This window comes from Drosophila bipectinata, chromosome 2L, assembly GCF_030179905.1.
Source record: "Drosophila bipectinata strain 14024-0381.07 chromosome 2L, DbipHiC1v2, whole genome shotgun sequence".
Lineage (NCBI taxonomy): Eukaryota > Metazoa > Arthropoda > Insecta > Diptera > Drosophilidae > Drosophila > Drosophila bipectinata.
This window is the reverse complement of record NC_091736.1, coordinates 20,961,768-20,984,705: the sequence shown is the minus strand read 5'-3', so window position 1 is coordinate 20,984,705 and position 22,938 is coordinate 20,961,768. Positions and strand designations below refer to the sequence as shown.

General features: G+C 42.9%; 2 protein-coding genes across 3 annotated transcripts; one reads left to right on the top strand and one right to left on the bottom strand.

The window, feature by feature from the left end:
- Positions 1–1,909: 1,909 nt before the first annotated feature.
- LOC108127377 (mucin-2) lies at positions 1,910–17,515 on the top strand. 2 transcript variants are annotated; one of them, XM_017244429.3, is made up of 6 exons: positions 1,910–2,190; positions 10,842–11,396; positions 12,527–12,862; positions 12,921–13,001; positions 13,065–15,491; positions 16,144–17,515. In XM_017244429.3, exons 2-6 carry the CDS (start codon positions 11,309–11,311, stop codon positions 17,247–17,249), a joined length of 4,038 nt encoding a protein of 1,345 aa, XP_017099918.2. In that variant the 5' UTR covers positions 1,910–2,190; positions 10,842–11,308; the 3' UTR covers positions 17,250–17,515. The 2 variants fall into 2 exon arrangements, with proteins under 2 accessions (XP_017099918.2, XP_043069751.1); XM_043213816.2 differs by having other exon boundaries at positions 10,836–11,396.
- Positions 17,516–18,008: 493 nt separating this feature from the next.
- Positions 18,009–21,591, bottom strand: rho-6 (rhomboid 6). Its single transcript, XM_017244211.3, has 4 exons — positions 21,289–21,591; positions 18,610–18,753; positions 18,370–18,549; positions 18,009–18,300 (listed from the first exon to the last, which is right to left on the bottom strand). Exons 1-4 carry the CDS (start codon positions 21,529–21,531, stop codon positions 18,088–18,090), a joined length of 780 nt encoding a protein of 259 aa, XP_017099700.1. The 5' UTR covers positions 21,532–21,591; the 3' UTR covers positions 18,009–18,087.
- Positions 21,592–22,938: the final 1,347 nt, after the last annotated feature.

The window sequence follows — 22,938 nt, the reverse complement described above, 5'->3', positions numbered from 1 at the left end:
ATGGTAAAGCTATTCGAATGGTTGTTGTATTGGCTATTAGAAGACTTTTGCGTATAAGCAGATAAGCAGAGGGAACATTTCCTAAGAATTGGCATATTTTTGAAGCTGTTTTAGATCAAATAAAAAAAAATGTTTATAATCGGAATATACACCTTTGAAACTTTCATCTCACATTTCCCTTTTCTTTAAACAGTTGTTAGAATAGATTCTCAAGTTCACCTAGCACATCAAATAAGATGACTTTTTGTTTTAATTTTGGATTATTTTGGCACCTCAACACCGTCAGCACCTCTTGTTTTCATTTCATTAATTTTCTACAGTCACTCCCCCAAAAATAGCCTCATCCGTAGCCATTTCGCTCACTCTGATCGGGCAGGTCTTGTTGGAAAACTAATTGGTCAGCTTGTTGCCGGACACGATCAGAATCAGTTTATTGACACGACTACACTACAGCATAATTGAATGGACATATCAATTTCCCATCACAGTCACACCAGAAAAGCTTATTAAGTCCCGAAACAGCTCCGCACCGGGAACCTCGCAGAGGGGAAGTGGGAAGTTGGCCAATAACGAAGCTAGAACGTGGCTCGAGCACGCCCGCAGCTAATCAGGCTCTAATGGCGATAAATATTTCATTCTATATTATTTTGTTTTTATTCGTTCGGCGGGGCCCGCCCTGAACCTTTAAGACGGTGCCAGGAGCGAAGACAAAGCGACGACTCAACGGGAATAAGCTGGGCGATCTGGCCAGAACAGGCTTCAGAACAAGAGACGGAAGGCCGTACGGACGGACAGAATCTTCGCCGCGATCGATGAAGACAGTCCTGATAAAGGCACCAAAAGGGGGTCTAGTGGTGGGACTTTAAGATCTCAATAATATCTTCAAATCTTAAATCTTAACATTAAACATAATATGATTATTAGTCAATATCGAAGTATCTTAACCAACATGTATCTCACGGTGCCATCACTGATTAGAAATAAAGTCGGGACAAGGCCAGATACCTTTGCCATCTTCGTGTGTTATGAATCGAACAGATTTATGCAACAACATGGGCGGGTGCTCCTTCGACTCCAGAACTCCGGGGCTCCAGAGGACCCTTTGTCCTCCACCCCTCTGCCAGGCCCATTGGCCGAGCGAGGAGGAGAGGCTGCAGCCGCGACATTCGGCTGCGCCATTATGAGTAATGGAGTAATGCCTGGAATTGTTTACTTGGGGGCTTTATTGGCGTCGGCATTGGAATGAGGGTCTCTGCAGTATGAGCTCTGTGGCCCAGACATGCCCACATATTTTATTTTATTTCATCTTGCCCAAGATCTGTGGTTGGGAAATTGAAAACGATTTTATAATTGGTAAGAGAAATGTATATCAAATTGGCAATAAAATGCGATGAGTAAGCGGCGAGTAATGGGTTTCCGATCTGAGGTTCTGAGCAGCCCCATCTTCAAATACTTTGATTATCTCGTTTCTTCAGATCGTTGGCATCTTGGATCCTCGATCGGCTATCTGGAATATCTACATTTCTCGAAATCAACGAAATCTAATTTTTAATTGGCGAACAAACAGCGGACAAGCGACACTGCATGCTTATCAGCAGCACCAACCGGTAATTAATGGAATCTCCCTTCAAGCCGGACACTCTTCTCTTGGGCACTCTCTTGGGAGAATTGGGAGAATCGGCTCGGCTGCAGCTTTCGGACGAGAATGTTTGGCGGGCCCCCAGTTGGGCCCCAAACAGAATCCCGTATGCAGACAACTTTCTTCCGAACGCTTTTCTTGGAGAGAGTCGCTGCTCTCCCAACCGGTAACGCATGTACGAACCGGGTAAGTGGATAACGAATAAGATCGTACTGGCCGCTCGGATAAATAGCACGAAAAGCCCCAGCGAAGAACCCGACAAGTCGAAGAAGTGCTCGCGACGCGTTCAGAACGAGAATCGGACCACAACTATCGTAGAACTTAATTCCAAAAAGTCCCAAGAAATAGACTCTTCACGGCAGACTCTTCTTGCGGTTAAGGATCAGTGAGCCCTTGAGTGGAGGTGAAGTGCAATCATAAACAAACAAACAAGCGCACAAAAAGAACAATAATAGTGCTGTAAGACAAACACACAAATTGTTCATATTTTTGTTATGGTGCCGCGCAATTGAAATCTCACAGTGGATAAAAGGAAGCCTCACCTCGAACAGGTATGTGAACTTGGGGGGAACCGGGGAAATTCTTCGCGGAGCCAACCTGGACGCGGTCGTTCTTGCGGTGCTTTCTTCCGCACCTCCCTTCCCGCCCTCTTGGGCATGCTAAAATTTAATAAGTGTTTTCCTCCAACCGTTTTTCTTGTCGCCTCTTTTTCACGCTTTTTTACGTACGTAGCTGTTCTTGTTGTTCAATTCTTTGATGCATTGCTGTGGTTCGGGACGGGAGGGGGGATACGGCTAAAATATGCAGTTGGCAAGTCGTCGTGGGCCTCCTTCTTCTGGCCCGCGAAACTTGGCAAATTCTTGCGGCACATTCCGTTTATCTGTTTCGCCAACTCTGCCAAAAGCGCTGCCTAACGTGTCGTGTTAACGGTATTGTTTACATTGTTAATAGAACCCACCGACTTGGTGGCCAGATAAATAAATAATAGACGCAGCCGCCACAGAGCCCAAAGCCCATGCTTCAGTGCAGGCATTCTAGCAGAAACACAAACAAAAGACTCAGGCAACGAACTTGCGGCCTGTGCGTTAAACCCCGGGTAATCACTGGGGAATTGAGAAAATCTCCGATTAAATTCATTTCTTGGAAAATGAGTGAAGCTATTACTAAATATTACGAATAGAACTTGTGATAGTTCTTCACAAAATTTTCTTTCGAATAAAAGATAAAAATATACGCATTCTTTCCTTCTGATTCTGGGCAAATTAAATGATACTTACCATCGTGCGCTCACCAATTAATGCCATACTCGGCGACAGCGGCAAAAAGCTGGCACGAAATTGCTTATTTATTAGTCGAATGGGAAGAAGCATCTGAAAACGGCATGCTAATGATGTAAACTAACCATTTACTGTTAAAACGCCAGCAGCAACAACAAACAGTCCAAGAAAAAAGTCTCATCAGCGGGACCTATAGAACCCGGGGAGGGGGCTATAGAGGGGATCAATGGGGAAGATGAGCCCAGGCGGCGACGACGACAACGACAAAACTTGGGCGACTTCCTAAGACTAATCAAAACCGTTACAATGGTCGCATGGCGGCAAAAACGCAATACGAACTGGATAGATATCGAGGGACCCGAAAGGAAAGGGAACAAATCTAGGTTGCATTGGAGACATTTACACTGAAATCTAACTTTTAAAGTTTTTAAATAAAAATATTCAAAAACTGAATGTGATATTTCCAAATATACAAGGCATGATACTGACAAGAAATCGCTGTCTTTCCCAAAAAGTATATTATGGCCAGAAGCTGTTCAAATTTTATTTTCTGTGTTTAAACTTTCAAAGCAATCTCAGCTTCACAGCTGCTGCTGCCGTTCATATTTTTTTTGTTTAAGAAATTACCGTTCCATGTTGACAAAACGTAAGAAGAAGCTGGCAAGAGGCCGGAGCAGACAGGGAACCTGGCTTAGGGTTTAGCTTCTGTGTGATTACAGTACCGCTCCTAATGATCATCATTAGACGGCCAAGGGTTTTTTCTCCACTCAACTTGACGTGACGACATGCAATTGCAAACCAGAGAAGAGGAGGACGATGATGAAACCATAGGCCATAGGCATCCAAGAGCAACACCAATAATATTTGATAATGCCAAGCGGAAGCTATAAAACTCCGGGCTGAGACGACATTGTACGTTAGACGTCCATTAAAGTGACTCAAAGAGAATTTGCTAATTGCCAGCAATTGAAAAACCTACTGGGTGGCTATGATGGGGAACATACACCAGGCTTACCCCGAAGGCGGGAAGAAATCTTCATTAGCTTAACGTAAGATTTTCAATTTGGTTCTATAGGAAAGGAAACCTAATGTCATGCTTACTTTACTTACTTCTTTTTTGACCCAATTATCCAGCATCCCCTGAGCAACTAAGAGTTCTGAGAAGAAAGCTGTCTTGAGACAAGAAATCAGAAACAGTAAATTCTCCAATCAAGACCATTGATGAGATATCTAGCCGGTGATGCTAATTTTGATTAACAAAGTTGGTTATATTGCAAAAAAAAGAAAGTAAATGATCATATATAAAAGTTTCTAATTTGAAAATTTAAAATTTTCAAACAATATAGAAATTAGACTTTACCTTTTAGGTGGAATTCAAAAGGGTAAAATCTCTTAGTATAGGTAGTTAGACACAGTAGTTCTAACTCTTCGGATATCAAATACATTTCCGGGATGGCTTTAGACGTCTCACTGCATTATTTTGATAATCTTGCATATCGGGGCGTGGCTCAGATTCGAGTATCTGCCCCAGGAGCCGAGCTTTGTCCGCTTATCTCAAGGTCGAAAAAAGTATCTGGTATCTTGTATCTAAGCTCGCCTTTCAAGTGGAAGCGCTGGACTCCGGCCATAGTTAGCGGAGCCACATTAGCAACATCTGATATGCCGAAAAGTGCTCAACTCTGCCTCCAGCCAGCACTAAAGGAGTGCCCCAAACAACAACAAAAGACATCCCGCACGTAATCTGATATTGAAAACGGCAACCAGCTGAAAAGAGTGCACACATAACTAAAGCGGCGAAAAAAGCAAGCCAACTGCAACCACTATCTTCGGGGACTGGCCATATGAGGAGAGTCGCGTTTTTGTATTTTTGAGCCCACTAACCGGGCAGGCCAAGAGTTGTGCACTTGAAGAAATACTAACTTTTCAAGATTGTTTTCCTAGACACTAAGCCTTCTACTCATAAATTCTATAAAGAGAGGTCTATTGAGGGAGGTAAAGTTGTAAAAAATAACTCTACGTCAGTTCGATTTGAAAGGTCCTGAATTTTCCGCAGCTTCTGTTTCCCCAAACCCGCTGGCGGCTACAAAACTTTGCGAGGAGGAATTCTAAAAGCCATTCATTCCCTGCTAATTAAGCAGAGGCTCCCCACCCCAAAATGCTGCGGGAACAGACCCGACCCGAAGATAAAACTTTTTATGGCTCTTTTAGCTCTTCTCCCACCTGCTGCACTGGGCAGCTCTTCCACAAATCCAAGACGGGCCCTGGGCTATTTATCAGAACTGTCAGCAGACCATAAATTCCGACTTTTGTCACTACCATTTATGGCCTAAAGAGTTGAGGCAACCAAAGTGACCAATAAAACATACAAATTCGGCTGGCGCGATGCGTTATATAAGCACTCTGTCTGCATCTGATCTAACGGTGCTTGGTTCTTTGTTTATAGAAGTATATTTGGTTCTTGGGGTGCCTTAGCCTGCTGCCTTGTTTACAAGACACCTTGACAAATGTGCCCGGAAAGAGGAAAACATTCGAGACAGAAAAAACAACACAAGACTGAAATTTGCATGGCAACTGAAATGGAAATGGGTGGAGTGGGAACCGACCAAGGAAAACAGAGATCAGGTCTCCCTCGGCTTCCACTGCAGTTTTATGGTGCATTGTCTTACAGCGCTAGAAAGCAAAAAAAGAAAGGAATCACCAATTGTAACAATAGTCAGAACAAGTTTGCCACAAACTCGGCTGGGTCGTTGGCTTTGCGTTAGAGATGGTCGTACAGCTCAACCATGTAGGAACTTGAAATCCTAAAATAGAAAATAGATCTAGAAAACAAAATATTGAAAAACATGTGTATAATATTCTGATTATTTGATTATTTATTTTTATATTATTAGAACTTTCCAACTTAAAGAACTCTTTTTAAATCCCACCACTATCAAATAGCTCTCATAATTTCGCCCCAGGAATCGCATCATTAAGTTGTGGGAATAATAGTGCTGGGGAAAAGTGCACGTTCTTCAAGACCGCATGATTTATGCATTACAAATAAAGGTCTATATTAATCGCAGCCTGTCATGTTGACAATTTTATTATGCGGTTCTGGGCGAATCACGAAAATAGCATTAAATCAAAATGGAACCAAATGCGACATCAATTTGCCAATAAGTACTCAAAGTATTACGAACGTTCAGTTCGATTCGACGGTCCATTGTTTGGAGCGATTTTCTGGTGGGGCTCGATGATGGCTCTGGTTTTCGTGAAAGGTGCTAGCTGGACGACACAGAAACCTTTCCCAGTTTTAGAGAAGTCTTTTTGGGCTGCCATAGCCGCAATCGTGCAGTTTGTTCTAGTTTCATTAGAGGGAAGGAGATGTCGGGAGACGAGCTGACTTGACTTTCACCGAAACCATGGTTGGTTATCTATATTGGGTTTTGACAAGATGAGGGCTGAGCTCTTTCTGGGCGACCTAATTAGCAAGTTAACTGTTACCTTGGCCAAACGGGCGAAACGAATTCCATTACTTTTAATTAGTAGATAAGCAGGGGGACCAAAGGGTAAAAGGATCATATGCCAGATGGGTGTATACATCAATTTGTGTTCAGTAAGGACTAGACTTCAAAATGAATGTTACTCTTACTATCACTCCCTAAAGTTCCTGGAATCCCTACACGACATCTCCGCCTCTCAGAACCAAACCTAAGGAAGAACTTCGAGAGTTTCCTCTCCGCACCAACACCTCTTCCCATTCCGTGCTCGATTCTGCCTTTCATTTAACAACTTCCGCTTGGCCGAACAGCCGCCACAACCAACAAGAACAACCACGTCCAGGTGAATGAATAAAAAACAAAAACCGCGATCTGTGCAATCGCTGATGATGAGGTGCATAAACGACGCCCATTTATTGAGCCCTCGCGGGCCCAATGGCTGCTGAGCAGGAGGGTGTCGGGCGGAAGACTCTGGAGCTCCTCCAGATTGTTGATCGCTGACTTGGCCCAAAGGGGCAGGCAGGGGGCCCAGGTGGATCAGGGGGCCAGGTCGAACATGTTTGACGTCCACTAAATGACAGGCATTTGTCTGCAGCCAGAACGAGAGAGATGGGTACACCAGAGAAAAATAGTGCAAGAAATAATGGTATAGGGTAAGAACTAGGAATTTGGTATTGTAATATCTCATAGTTTGAGATTTATTAAATACTTGAAAGGGAGGTTAGTATAAATGTATCGAGATTTCAATGATAGGAAAGATCAATAAAGTATTTTTTTACTATAATTGTTTAATAATCTTCCCTACCTTATCATAATTATTTCTTTATGAACAATTTCTAATAGTTTTATAGCCGAAAATTTAGAATCAACATGATTTGATATTCAATGGATTCCTATAGAATAGGAATCCGTTTTTTTCAGTATTCCCTCAGTCCAATAGAGTTGGACATGGAAATTGTTTAAACTTCTCCGTTCCCGTCTGCTTTCTGGCTGATTTTTTGCGTTGTACTTGTTGTGTGTTCGCAGCATATTTAATGAGCCACACATGCTGATGGCTCTGACAGTCCGTAAGTCAGTTTTTTCCTCGCTTTGGCTTTGTTTGCCTCTTTGAGACAAGAAGCTTGGCATGTGCTTCAAGCTGGAATTGTTTCAATTGCTCGGGTATTGCCAAATTTATTTTCCTGCTAAGAAACTCAAGTAGAAGCGTGTTGGCATTTCTTCCATTATATGACACAAATTTCACTACACTCACAGCCGAAATCATACGCAAATATGGCTATTAAAGCAATAAAACTTATTCAGAAATTATGACCATCTACGAACAGTTAAAACACACAGTATGTATCGCAAGATCATAAAGAAATATGTATGCTGGTGAGCAGTGTAATCGTGCTCACGTTTCAATCATCAATGATCGCTTATTGACTCGGACTTACTTCGATATGCATTCATGTTCCGTGTTCTTAGACAATTTGCAAAAGTGAAAATGGGCCCAGATCTAGATCTGGGGTGCAGTCTTTCTCTTTCCGTGGAGCATTGTTATTAGGTTTTCTGCCCGAGCGGGATTTACATAATCTCAAGTGCTAGCTGTGCTGCCTCGATTGCTCGGTGAAAGTTGTTACAAATTATAAGTTAGAATGCGCCCAGAAATATGCCCAGTAGCCACGAACCAAAAGCCAGCAAAAAGTGGGGAAACCAAAACAAACCATTGCCCACCGCGAAATATTGCACTTGAGCCTGCTTTTGCTTTTCGCCTTTCACAAATCAACGTCCAAATATGGCGGGAGTGCTCTCCATCTCCACCCCAAAAGCCAGATAAATAAATCTGTCAGTGGGGCGTTGCTACTGTGTCAAGAGCCGCAGTCGTAGTGGCAGGCAAAGTATCTATCAGATACGAATGCCCAATACCCAATACTCATATTCATTGTTGTCGAATCGATGTCACGGCTTAAGTTCGATTCCGAGCTCTATTTTGGCTCAAATCGAATTTATTGTCCGCCAAGTGGCACGGCCAAACTAGTTAATTGGGTTGATTTCTTTGGGCGAACATGTGTATCGCTTGAATGAAGTTGTAAACACAGACTCTTGGAGTTTAAACAAGAGATACCTTTACAGATTTTGTTCACCTTTCCAGTTCTATAATATGATTTCTTCTTAAATTCCATTCTTCTTAACAAACACCTCGAACCGGGCTAATGAAACCGAAAACCCCAAACTTTTAATTTCTTCGCGAATCTGGGTTGATGAAACCAGCAAACTAACTCTTCATTGTGATTAACTAATCGAGCAATCGGGCGCTTTTAATCTCCACACTTTCGCTGGCAGCCCCAGGCCCCCGAACAAATGACTTGATTAATTTCGCCCAGTGTATGGCCAGGTCGGCCAGAAGAAATAATATATAAATAAAGTTGTCTGGGCGTAATTGCTTGGCCTCATTACGGTGTTCTTGGACACCTGAGTGGCATTTGCTCCCACAGCCTCGCTTTCTTTTGGTCGCGGCTCGGCTCGGCTTCGTTTTGTCTTTGCTTATAATTACACTGTAATTTATTTATGAAGCGTACACACGTTCCGAATGTGAGGGCATTCTCTCAAAGATTCTCGATTGTATCTGCGAGTGCGTGGCAGGCTGGATTTGCTCAGCGAAAATTATGGAATTATGTTGGCCCGGCCCAGATGCAAATCGCTTTTGAAAAATGTGTAATTAACTCGGCTTTGGGTTTTCACCGAAAGCAGCTGAGGCTTCAATTCCAGGCCCTAGGGCCTAGGCCAACTTGCGCGGCGAAAGAGAAAAGCCCCATCACACCAGCAGCCGGCAATTTCAGCGTTCTAGCCTCCATTTTCATGGCCAAGTACACGACGCTGGCATGCAAATGAGCCGACTGGGCTTCAATTAAAAGGCAGACCGATCCACAACAAAATAAAAGTCAACTGCAGCTGATTTATTGTGTGAAACTGAAATTCCGTTCGGTTCGGGCTGGCTTTTATTTTGTGACTTCTGCTTTTTCGTGTCTCGAGAAAGTTCCGCCAGCATAGATCTTCTCCGGCCTGACACACAGATAATGACTTGATTAAAAGTTGTCATGAGAACCAACTGCGACTAAGCTCTGCAAGGCCAGAAGAATTGCAAAAAAAAAAAACCAACTTGGCCAGGCCAGTATGCAAAAAAAGAGCCCCAATTAAGCGAAAAATTGGCAGGCATTCGGGTTTCTGCTCTTCCGTAGATCGGTTCGAGGTTCATGTTCTTCCAGATTCTCCTTCAATATTTTGAAGAACATTTTGAATATTTTATGAAAGGTTTTTTTAACCTATAAGTTTTTAATACAGATGTAGCAGAAAATAAAATAATTTTACTAACCCCCATGTTTAAGAATTAAATTAGACAATTTTCCTTTAGAGTTCACTAAGGACTTCCTCAAAGAGTATCTAAATTTTCGTAAGTTCAGAACCAAACATATTCTGGTCTCATAGCACACTGCTTTTCCATTTGCGTGCCACTGAGTTTTCGCTGCTAATCACGTTCTTAATGAAAGTGGCTGTGTTAGCCTGCTCGGAGACGTCCATGGGCCACGGCCAACATAGTTGTTGGTTTGTTAGTGGTTTGTTGTTAGCTTGTTGCTGTGTGATAGCCATCGGACCGGAGAAGATTCTTGGACTCTGTGGTGGCTAGAAGTCTGCCAGTCGACTGCCTTTTCGCTGGCAATGACCGCCATTCACTGGCTTTATTTGATTTTCATGTTTGTTTGCCTGTTTTCCAGTTGTTGCGTTTGCATGTTGAATTTTCGCGGAGTGCGAAGTGTCTGTGTTGGTCAGAACTCCACTCCGCCAGACCAGTTCGTTTCTTTCCATTTCTTTTTTTTGATGGATATTATTTATGACTGCGGTGTGGTGTGGCCGAGTTGTATGGGCTCCTTATTTGTGGGTTTATTGATAGATTTTGGCAGCAGTCGCGCGAGAAACTATGCCAAGAATTGGAAACGCATTGATTCGGACAAACAAATGTGAAATACCTTATTTTGAAACCTGAAGGGGTTTCAAAAGAAAGTCTTAAATGTAAATCAAGAGGTCTCTGAGTTGTAGTTGGGTATTAGGGAGAAAGATTATTGAGAGCTTGATTAATATAGGATTAAAAGATTAAGGAATAGGGTTTCAATAAAAGCTAGAGTATTTTCATTAAGCCACTTATTTATGAATGAGCCTTACCCTTCATTTAACATTAGCCCTCTTACTCTCGGATGTTGGCCAACATGTGAGACTATGAGCTTCTACTGGTGTTTACAACATACTTCTTAGGCCCAGCATCATCTCTAGTTTATTAAAATGAAGGTGTTTGTTTACCCAAGCTACTTATTGCATAGCTTGGCCAAGATTATCCAACGTTGAACAACTAATGACGGACGTTTTTTGCTCCTCTCTAATGTTCTGTTTCATTTTTTACAGCCACAGCCACAGCTGCGAAGCCAACAAATTCCTTCGTGTACCGCCGCTTAAGAGAGTATATGGTTCATTAAAAGTGTGGCAGAACTTTGGCACTGAAGCGACGACGACCTGTGGAAATGCTCCGGCAGTTGTGCGGGTAATTTCCCGCCCGGTTTAATTTGCTCTCCGACTCCGGCCAGCGAGCATGCGCACCGTCGCCGTTTTCTGTCATTCGAAAGTTGCTGCCGCTGCGTGACACACATTCTGAGCATTAGACTCGAAGCTGCAAGCTGGGAGCTGGACTCTGGCAGACAGGTTGGAGCACTGCCCTGCCGCATCTGCAAGCACAAAGACACAGACGAGGAGGGGACCTAGGTCGGAGCCCAAGCCAAGTCCGAGGCGGCTCTGTTGCATTATTCATGCTCTGGGCCTCTGCAACGGGAACGAACTGAGCTGAACTCCAAACTCGACGCAAAACCCACTGACGACCCAAGATGACGCTGCGCTTAGTCAGCATATTATCGGCGGCCGTACTTCTTCTATGGCCCGCACAGCTGGATGCATTTATCACACCGAATACAGGTGAGTGCCGAGGGTTGGGGCTGGGAATAGCGGGCCGGCGGATAAAGCCTGTGAAATGTGTGGCATTGGGTGAGCGCAGACGCGTCAGAAAAGTAGCGGATAAATTGGAGAATTCGAGATCGATTTAAGATGGAGCATTCATAGGCTGTACCGAATAATCGTCTGACAGAAAAGAGACTGAAGACGGTGCATCGATAGCTTCATAAATAACCACAAAACTGCATGATTCTCATCGGGTTTACCGAAACATCTATAAAACACTTTATAATTGTATTATTTGAGCTTGTAATTAGGTAGAAACTATTTTAGAGCCTGTTAAACAAAGTATTTTATGAATATCAAGTCACAAGTAGACTCTGGTCTAACTGTCCACCTAATATTTGAAGGCGCAGCATAGACCAGACTCAGGGCCGCTTTAAACACATTGCTCCAAAAAAACCTACCAACTACAAAACTACTGAGCCCAAGGAATCGGCAATTTCAGTTGCCGCAATTTAATTAGCATTCCAAGCGACCAGCATGTGGCCTCAGCAGCTCATTCTCAAGCTGGGGCAGCAGCGGAGTCCTGCCCAAGGTTCAATGGGTCCTCTGCATCGCCCGATGCCATGCCAGGACGGCGCCTGCAAGCCGCAGATGAAGCCCGAAGGCAGGGTGGTGAACATGCCGGCTTCTGGACTGAATGGCCCTCAGCATCTCTGCACACCGCCCTTCCAGACCCTTGCCCTGGACCGTTGGGGATTTTGGCCACTTAGCCCCTCGGCCTTGCCGTTGCCTAAACTGATACAACCTCCGAAGGGAGCAGTTCGCGAGCCAGAGCCCGTGGTTCCCATGGAGTTGCCACACACTGATGTCAAGTCGCTGAAGAAACAGCAATATTTTCTTGCGTTTGAAGGCAATCGGACGAAGGGCCCCTCATGGGACTCGTGAGGACTTCAGTCTTTCCTTTGCAATATTAAATTTCTAGTTGGTTCTAAAATTATGGTGTTCATTAATATTGCACTGCGTCCAAAGGTTTTGCATGTTTAAAAATATTTTCAAAAAAATAAAAGTTTTGTGAACATGATATTAGTCGTAGTTCTATTTTAAAAGCTCACTTTATGACTGCGTATGTTTTTATATTTCACTCTTAGGATGTCACCATAATGGCACTTGGTTTGCGGACAAATCGGTGGTGCCAAGCATGGAGAAGTGCCTGAACTGCCAATGTAACCGAAAGACCCTCGTCTGTCGGCTCAAGGTCTGCCCCGAAATGCCGATGCCCCCGCCCAGGGGCTGCGTCGTGGTCCAAAAGAAAAGCACCTGCTGCCCGTACCTCTCTTGCGCGCGCCTGGATGCGTTCTACAAGATACCCACCAAACGCCGCATCATAGCCTACTTGGACCACTACGAACGGGAGTCCATCGACAGGGTGGTGAACGACAACATGCTGCAACGGAGGTCCGACGATTCGGACACGGATCTGTTTGGTATGTCTTAAGGAATAAACTATTTGGAACATTTTTTTTTTAACTTTGTTCTCATTAGTATGTGTAAAGAATGGAACGGTCTACAAGTCAGGATCTGCTATGTCGTCATCCAATTTATGCAGCTACTGTTATTGCATAGGCAAGTTCCTAAAAAAGGATTATATGAATAATTGTTTTGAACTACTTCTTCTTTACCTTCCAGGCGGCACAGAAAAGTGCGTGAAACCAAAGTGCATGCTGCCAGTGCAGGGCTGCAAGCCGATCTTCGTGGACTCCACCTGCTGCCCAGTGAGGTACGACTGCAGCAGCAAAACCTCCGGCAAGTCCTCGCAGGAAATGCGCTACAGGAAGACCTCGAACAAGCACTTCCAGCGAATGTCCCAGCGCCTGCAACGCAATCGGGGCTGCACGGTGGGATCTCAGTTCTACGCCGAGGGTCAGAAGATGCGGTCCGATTCCGACAGGCCTTGCGACATCTGCTTCTGCATCCGTGGAACGCGGCGTTGCGCCCCGAAGAAATGCTCCCCGGCGTTGAAGAACTGCATTCCGGTGGTGCCAAAGGGGCAGTGTTGCCCTTCCAGCTACGACTGCGGCAGCCAGCGGAACTACCGCCGATCGCACAACTCCCGCCAGTTCAACCTGTACAATATGCTCTTCGGCAAGGAGGACGACGAGCAGCCGGAAGTGCAGGAGTCGGCCATAATTCCCCAGAATGCCATGGCCGAGAGATACCCCCATGATCGTCATCCCACCAAGACACCCCAGGGCGATCCCCTCGAAGCCAGCAGTGAGAAGAGTATTCTGGACACCATTCGCGAAGGCCTGGAATTTATAGACGGAAACAACAACAAAATGTTGGCCAACAACTTGGATCTCGTTGGCATAAAAACCACAGTGGCTCCTCCTATGATGCGTACGGAGGCCAGTGATGAGGTGACCAGCACCTCCACCGTGAGTTTCCTGGACCTTCTCCTGGGTCCAACCCCGGAGAACGGGCAGCCGGAGGATATCAGTCAGCCGCAATCGACAACCACAAAAAACACCCTGTCCTGGATGGACATATTGCTTGGACCCGATGAGGAGGAACTCGGACCCATCACAGAAACATACCAGGAAGGTCTGAGCAGTAGTACCACCACCTTGAACCCAAAGGAGGAGCTAGTGTCCTCCACAAACAACATCAAGCGAATAGCGGACGACTTTGAGGAACAACTGGACAACGGAGGAATGGCGGTTGGGGAACTGCCAGCGGATGCCCAGCAAACCCACGTGGGAAATGCTGGAATTTGGCCCAAGCCCGCTGGAGAAGGTGTTGATCAGCCCTCGAAAGAAGAACCAAGCTTGTTCAATGCATTCATGGATGGACTATCTGGAATTCTCGAAGAACCTCTGAATGGAACTTCCAACAGTACAACCACCACAACAACGGAGCATGCACCACCCATGTTCCGACCTCTGCCACAGTCGGCGAAGCCAATTCACACGAGAATAAACTCAAAGCTGGCCAACTTGACAGTGACTCCCCCCATGCTGCTGGTGACCAGAAAGTACGGCCAACCAGTGACCAACAGAACACCTTCCAACAGTATCAGTCAGAGCAGCACTACAACAACGACAACCACAAAGAGACCGTTGAGTACAACCACCACCAAAACCACTCCAAAACCCCAAACCACTAATAAGCCCAAGGTAAAATCCACCAAAAGACCCATCCCCGCCCCTCCACAGGCCATTATATTAAAGTCCACAACACCAGCACCTGCGACTTCAAGGCCTGCAACTCCGAAGCCTTCAACTAAGACTATTCCCAAAAATTCAACTACAAGACCAACTACTCCCAAGCCGACTTCAGTGAAACCCCATACCACGAAGCCCCCAGCAAGAACTGAAACTATTTCTTTAATAGTTTCTTCAACCACCACCACTACCACAACGACTTCCAAGCCCAGCACCACAACAACCACCGCTCGCACCACCAGCAAGCCTAAATTCAAGCCAAAGCCCAAGCCCTTCATCACAAGCACTCCCAAACCCTTGGTCATCCAAACGAACCCCACCATCTTGGAAGCCGAGCCCCTGGAGATCAACGGGGAACCAACATTGCCGCCCAGTCTCCCCAACTTAAAGATAATACCCTTCCTGCCCACGGATGCCGTCGAGACGGTGCCAAAGGATAACTATCCCGCCAACTTCTACCAGCAGAAGATAGCCTCGGATAAAATGGATGTGGTCGGCTATGATTCAGTGGAAGACTCGGTGGCTCTATACTCCCAGTCGCAGCCGGACCAAGCAGCCTACAAGTACAAGTTCAACGTGGAAGTTCCGGCGGCCGAAACAGCTCCGGAGCCGGTGGTGCATGTGGGTGGCCAGTATGAAGGTACGGCAGATTATGTTAAGTTTGACTTTGATCGCCCGGTGGCGCCACCATCTCACAGTGGCTTTTTGCCGCCAACCGAGACCGAGGGCGGATTCATGCCCAAGGAACCTCTTGTCATTGACGGGGAAGTCCTCCAAGAGCATGTCACTTCCAGCGGGATAAAAGGTCCCTTGGATAACTTTCATATAACGAAGCACATAATCGATATTACAACTGCAGCTGCGCGTGCCAATGATACAGCATCTTCCATAGGTGAGTTTGGATAAAAAATTAAATTAAATTATATTTTATGATTCAAACTCCTAGATAATTGTACAGTTTGTGATTTATGGTTATAAATGGTTTTTATACTCCTTAAAGTTGGTCAAAATTGTGCAACGCAGTAAAAAAGGTATATTCTTGATCAGGTTCACTTCTTCTTGATATACATGTAAGCATGTCCGTCTGTCTGTTTCTACGCGAACTGGCCTCTTATTTTTAAAGATATAGGGCAATCACCAATCTTTATTTTTGATCATTTTTGAAAATAGAAGCACTTTAAAAACAAGGGTATATTAGGTTTGTGATTCAAAACCAAACAGGTTAAAAATTTTTGTATCAGAAAGAATAAATGGTTTTCAAGACTATCAAGTACTTCCGTCCCATCAAGTACCATTGTCTATCTGAAAGTCTATTCCATGTAAATAATGAAACCAAATACATATTTTTAAAAAAGATTTTTTTAAATAAAAAATCGGGGGTTTATTGGGGTGGGGGTTAGATGAGTAACTTAAGTTTATTCTACGCTTAAGAATAGGAGTCTGTTAATTGGAAGAAACAAGTAATGAACAAGTTTTTTCATAACCTTATTGAAATGTTGTTTAAAAACTTTTAAACTATTTGTAACCACTGCCACTTATTGCAGAAATCACCACTCCAGACCCCTTTAAAGATGTCATACACACAGAGCCGCCCCCCAAGCTCGATGACTTGATGGAGGACAAAGCGAAAAAGAAGCCCGTTATAGAACGCATCGAAACTGTCACATACAGCGTCAGCAACTCGACGTCCTCCTCCTCCTTGGCCACGTCCTTCAGCAGCACAGCAGCAGCGGTAAAACCTGCAATTGAAAAGGAAATTCCACTGGTGGATAAATATGAAATCAACAAGTTGGACATGCTTTTGGACGAGCTGCTGGGCATGCAGCTGTCAAAGGAGGACACTACAAGGAGCACAGTGCCGCCATTTAAGCAACTACCATCAGAAATAATAAAGACAAGTACAACAACTACAACCACAACCACAACAGAGGCACCAACAAAATCTACAACTAAAACAAGGCACACACCGACAGCGGCCACCACAGGTCGGCCAACAGCGACAGCACGTGTTCCTGCCAAAAAGACCAGCAATAAAACGAAAAACAAACAGACCACGGGTAATAGACGAAAAGTCCAGAGTGCCACGCGCCGCACAAATCCTGCAACTGGAGCGGCTTCTGCAACAGGACCAACAGCAGCACCGACCAGAGCTACGCCAGCAGCATCGTCAGTGCAAACAACAACACCGACAACGACAACGACAACCACGACCTCCACCACCGAGGCACCCACAACACCGAAGAGCACTCTTCATCCATTTTTAAACTCACCGTTCGACAAATTACCCTTCATGGATGCCAGCTATGAGGTGAAGCCGCACAGATTGCAGCCACAACAGCAGTTTGAGGCACTGCAGCAGCAACATGAGCAGGCCGAGCAGCAATTCCACCATTACCAGCATGCAACACGGCAGCCTACAGCCACTGCTGCTGCCACATTAGCAACCCCGCCACAGGATACACCCACAAATTGGTCCGAGAGGGGCGGAGGTGAGGGCGGCGAGGACCCCCTCGGCCAACTCAAATTGGCAGGATGCAATATTTACGGACGCATGTACCGGGTGGGCAGGATAATCGTGGAGCTGTCCAGCCAGTGCCTGGAATGCAAGTGCACCGAGGTGGGCGTCAAGTGCGGCCCACTAGACTGTTAATTTAGAAATCCCCGATGTCCTCTTGGGGGATTACCCGGAAGTTGTAGAGGTTAAGTCTCGGATCGTAGCATTATCGTAGAATAAGGGGTAGCATAAGTTGTATCATAGAAAGGTAAAAGCATTGGCCAAACACTTGAATATAAATATTATTCATAGCAATGCATTTATATCGTAAACTAGGCTAGGAACTTAACATAATAATAAGCTAATAATCCATATTTAATTTCAAAAATTTTCTATGAAATTAGCTATGAAATAAAATAATTTTAATCCGAAACTAAAATGAGTGTTTATTTGGTTCAGCCTGCTAAAAATAAATTAATTCAATAGCTTAGCCTTGTTTTTCTGGAATTTTCAAACAAAATTAGTCCACAATACAAATAATCATCACTGGTAATAAATGTACATTTCACATTCCTACCTTCGAATAAAATCAGGCATTCCATTATCCAAAGCCCATTGGTGAGTAAGTAATTGCAAAGCAATTGGTAGCAATTAGCTTTTAGGTTTTACCAATTAGGTGGCAACAAAAACATGTTTTACTCATTCAAGAGGTGTAAAACAAATGTTTATTTATAGAGCCAAATTGTACTTGACCCAAAAGTAAAAAACGGATTTCCTATGACCAAAAAATAGAAGCATTCCAAGACAACACTTCTTTCATGAATAATAATTGCAGAACACTGTAAGACAGCTAAATAACATTAAAGAGCTCTTGGTCATTAAGGTTGACAAAAAGTGCTTTATTTTCAATACATTTTAATTTTAAAACATAACTATTTACCAGCATAATGTTTAATACAAAAATACTCTAGTTTAATTACTAAATACTTGTAGACTAAAAGTATATAAACTTTTGGCGCATCTTCCGATAAACAAGGAATCCGCACAGTAGTCCGGCCACGCCCCCGCCCAAATGCGCCTCCAGACTGATACGCGGGTTGCGATTGTGATTGTGGCGAAAGTGGAATGTGGTGAAGCCCACGTCGCTGAGGAACAGAATCAGCAGGGCGGCTATGCGGGCGAACCGATGGGACAACTGCGAAAAGTTCTAATAGAAAAAAACATACCAGCGTTTGAATTAATCTAGAAATTAAATTGCGGTTTCCAGCTGACTGACCAGAACCAGGTGGGGCACATGACTACCCAGCATGGCGTAGACTCCGGCGGAGGCACCTAATAACAAAAGATGCGGTTGCAGCCAGGCGTTGGCCAATGAACCGGATAAGCCACCCACGGCATAGACCACGGCCAGACGCCAGTGACCCTGCTCCAGTTCCAGACAGATGCCTATGAAGCACTGGGGGAGGAAAAGTAAAGTTTTTTATTAAAAAAACCAAAGATTTTTTTTGTTTCTCACCTGAAGACAAATGTTGAGAACTAGGTGCCAGGAATCGGCATGGAGCAGCATGTAGGTCAGCAGTCGCCAGTACTCTCCACTCCAGTCGGGCTTGTAAATCAGTCTTCTTTGCATGCACTCGTTGACAATCAGATGCAGAGATATCTGTTGGGCGACAGAAGTGTTAGAAATCGGGGTACACACACCAAGACTGAGTGCTCTCAGTCAAAACTCTTAGGCCTAAAAATCCAAAAAAAAAAGGTAAGAATTAAAATCAAAGGCCATAGTATTTATCGTATCGTATTTAGTCTATGGAAAAACTGAATCTAAGAACACTTTCATATATTTATGTACCTTGAACGATGCCAAAAACAATCAGGCTCACTATTTTCTAGCGGATATGGATCTTTGGCTACCTGGACATAGGCTTAAGGGAGCCAAGGCCCATGAACTAGAAGGAAATAGTTGATCGCCAGTGCCACTAATTTCTAGGCTGCATAAATATCTATTCAAGGGAATATGTATTCGTACAACATACCTTGAAGTTCCTTCCTGAAGGACTTTTTTTATTAGTCATAATATTTGACTATTTGACTATATTTGACAGTGCTACCTTTTCCCATAATTAAGCAAAGTATCCGCTTCTCTGGAAGATCGTTAACCTAGTTATTCAAGCTTTCGTTCAGGGTATACTCCAGTCTATAGCAGTCACCGGATGTTTTTGAGGTCTTAGAATGTATTCCAGAGTCCTGGTAATACTTGTAACCCAAACGCCCAAAACTGCGAAGACAGTTGTATTGTAAGATTCTGGAGAGTACAGCAAAAACTCAAACTTAATTATGGTTTAACAAAGTTGAATATTATTTTTATGCCATGCCCTCAAATCAAGCAGTGAAGTATGCAAGATATCGTGCCGTATGAAGATGCACCACAGTTCCAAATTAAAGGGAAATCTTGTACCAAATTGTTAGGCCCTAACAATCTTGCCATGATGAACCAGTGACCAGTGGCTGACAATTTTATAAGTACGCTTTTTATTAAAGTTTTTTTTTTCTTTACTAAATTTTTTTTTTAACTAAAAGTTTTTTCCTTTACTAGGCACGATTAAAATAATTATTTAGTGACTAGTTTTTTTTCACCAATTGTTTAGAATAAATATACTTTCATTTAAAATATTTTGACACCCGTAATCATATAAACATATTTAAAAATTTTTTTTTTGGAAAAAGCTTGACGTTTGACGGAGGATTTTCAACAGGGTGGATGTATAGTGACCAAGTGCAGAGCTTCCGTGAAGGCAAAAAATGTGGACAAGCTAGTATTCACCAGCAAAAACCACTGAGTTTTGTTGTTGAATTTTGTTTTTCTTAAAGCTTATGAATTTTTAAAATTGTTTTAATCGATTTTTTTCAGAATTGAATTGAAAAGAATCGATTCCCCAAAAGTAGAACCGTTGACAGCTTTATTTCAGATCAGCATTATTGATGTGGTTGAAATCCCAAAAGTGATCAGTGTGCCGGCCCCAAAACTCAACCCTGCTGAATAGTGTCATGGAAGCTGACTGCCACTTTCGCTCAAACGCTCGACACTTGGCCAATTGAGAAGTGCGAATGCTGAGTGTGGAGCGTCGAGTTTAGTTTCGATGAGATGCCGCACAGTGTGCGCCGCATGACTTGACAGCAGCCGCAAAAACACGGCGGCGACACCAAATCGGTGCAACATGCATCCCGCATCCAAATATGACAAATGCCAGAGCTGCAAGTTGCAACATTCGATCGATGACAAAAATGGCAATAAAGCTAAATCGAATGCAATGCATTGAATTGTGCAATAATAACAATTACCAGCTTGTGGGTTGGGCCCAGTAGTGGGTCCCCCGATCTACATTACTTTGAAGCTGTACTCCACCTAATTGCAAAAAGGTATCAAATAATTAGTAAGCCACTAGATGGGTCACACTTGTGGGACTTTGTTATGGCCGCATAGTACTATAAAACTTAAGTACTTGTTATATTAATATAGTTTTGTTTTAAACTGGCACAATTTTCCACTTAATTCAATGATGACTTGTTAATGATTTTTAAGAGTATACCCTTTTTACCACAAACTGGATTAGATGGAAAACAAAAACATATGCTTTCAATTCAAAATATCAATTAAGTTCGTTTAAAACGGCAACAAGTAATCCATATACACAAATAGGTGATTGAAAAATTTTCCAGTGAATGAAAATTCATACGAATTCCCTTTCAATAATTTATGAGAGCATTCACACAAGGCCACGGCGGGTAAACCAAAAAAAAATAAACAACTTTTTACCTTAAAACAAATCAAATATAATCAGTATTATTGAGAAGCGGATTATAAACATACACTTTTGAGGAATGTTATTGTATTAAAAAAAAGGCACTAAAGTGAATGCTTATCATGTTTTTTTATGACTAGCACAAATTGTTTCTTAATTCCGCCCAAAAAAAATTCGTTTTTTGATAAGGAATATATTTTTATAAAATAAATTACTATTTTTTACGATTATATATTGCCTAAATTAATTAAACACTAGTTATAGTGACACATTCATTTGATTTTAAGATTCAATTCCATTCGAAATTAAAAGCACACATCACTCATTCCCCACGCAGCCAGAATCCGAAAACAAAAAAGATAATGGACATCTGGAGCAACTGCATCAAATCGAACCTGCATAAAACACATCAGCAAAATAAACCAGGGCACCCGCCACACGCGCTGTCGCACTTTTCCCGCTCCGACGTTTTCCGACTTTGTCAGGTCGTCGATGAAAATCTTCTGTAGCGGAGCGCGAGGCAGGCCCGTCAGTGCCTTTTCAGCGCAGGACTTTTCGGGCAGGAGTAGGAGTCTGACGTCCTTGTTGCTGCCATTGTTGTTTTCACTGCCATTGTTCTTCTCTAGTGGGCCCGACATAACGCGATTTGAAGTGCCCACAACCGCCGCGCTGAACGCTAAACGCGCGACTAGACGGATCCGCACTCCCACTTGGCGGCCCATCGAGGTTTTTTGTTCTTCCAAAGCACCACGATCCCATACGATCGAACGCATTGATGAAATGTCATCCGATTGTGCGCAATCAAGCACACAGAAATATGTGAGGCGGGTATACTTTTAGGCGCAATGTGGTTAGTGTCTTGGCTATAAATACGACACTAAAATTAGGGGACCTTCGAATAGGGATGTCGGAAATATATCAAAATATTAATATATCGATATATTTTCTCTTAAAAAAATATTATTATCGGAATATTTTTTGGGCAAAAATAGTCGATAATAATATTTTTGAGTTGGTATTTCCGATATTTTATGTTTGGTCACTCTTAAGCCAGAAATTGGCATTAAGTTATCTTATCACGCCTGGAAGTACGGTTCCATCTGAACGGTTGGCTTCTGCCATTAAATGTATTGTCTGTGACTCCCGTAGTCGAATGACAGACCAGCATATAACCGAAAGAGTTTTTTTAAATCATTGAAGAAAGATTTGTTTTGAAATTAAGAGTAATTAGGAGCATTAAATAAGATAATTAGGTAATTAGCATTATTTAGTACATATTCCATAAATTAATTAAGTTTTAAAAAATTTTTTTTTTTATATTAAGTTTTTTTATAATTATATTTGAACACAATGTCCTTAATAATTTTGTTATTTTTTATTTCAAATAACGTAAATAAAAGTTGCTTGAGAGTGGGTATAAATATTTGTTGTTTTTTAAATTCACTTTTTAAATAAAAAATAGCTCCTATTTGCAGTTCATGGCGGATGAAAACACATATTAAAACCTTTTTTAAATTTACAAATAACCTTTTTTCAATTTTAGCTGACCACAAAAAATATCAAAAATAATCGATATATCGATTTTTTTATGTGATATTTCTTAATATTATCGATTGATATTTTTTTCACTGCAAATATCATCAATACGATATTTTTTTAAAACCCAACAACCCTACCTTCGAATAAAAGGGATAAGAAGGACAATTCTTATAAAATTTAATATAAATGGTTTTCGTAAAATCAATGACCAGCTCTGTGCGCTTGACACTCAGTTTAGCGGCCTTCAGCAGCAAGTTGAGTCCCCTAAGCGTAAAAAATCCGCTGTTTGTAATCCTCCTCAGCCTGCAGTTCTCGTACCTGCGACACCAAAACCCTTACAGGTGATTCCTCAATCGAAACATATATTTGTTTCATCGGCTAGCCCCTGATACTTCAGAGATTGATATCTCGGCTTAAATCAAAACTAAAACTAAAGCCGATATAAAGGTGGAGGACATAGCGAAATTAAAATATAATTATGTAAGGCGCACGTCTTCTTTCAAGAT

Coding starts and splice junctions, on each gene's coding strand:
- LOC108127377 (XM_017244429.3), top strand. CDS start 11,309: ATGACGCTGCGCTTAGTCAGCATATTATCGGCGGCCGTACTTCTTCTA. Junction 12,863..12,920: donor TTCGGACACGGATCTGTTTG/GTATGTCTTAAG, acceptor TGTTCTCATTAG/TATGTGTAAAGAATGGAACG. Junction 13,002..13,064: donor CAGCTACTGTTATTGCATAG/GCAAGTTCCTAA, acceptor TTTACCTTCCAG/GCGGCACAGAAAAGTGCGTG.
- rho-6 (XM_017244211.3), bottom strand. CDS start 21,531: ATGTCGGGCCCACTAGAGAAGAACAATGGCAGTGAAAACAACAATGGC. Junction 18,550..18,609: donor TTCTCAACATTTGTCTTCAG/GTGAGAAACAAA, acceptor TTCCTCCCCCAG/TGCTTCATAGGCATCTGTCT. Junction 18,301..18,369: donor ATGTGCCCCACCTGGTTCTG/GTCAGTCAGCTG, acceptor TTTTTCTATTAG/AACTTTTCGCAGTTGTCCCA.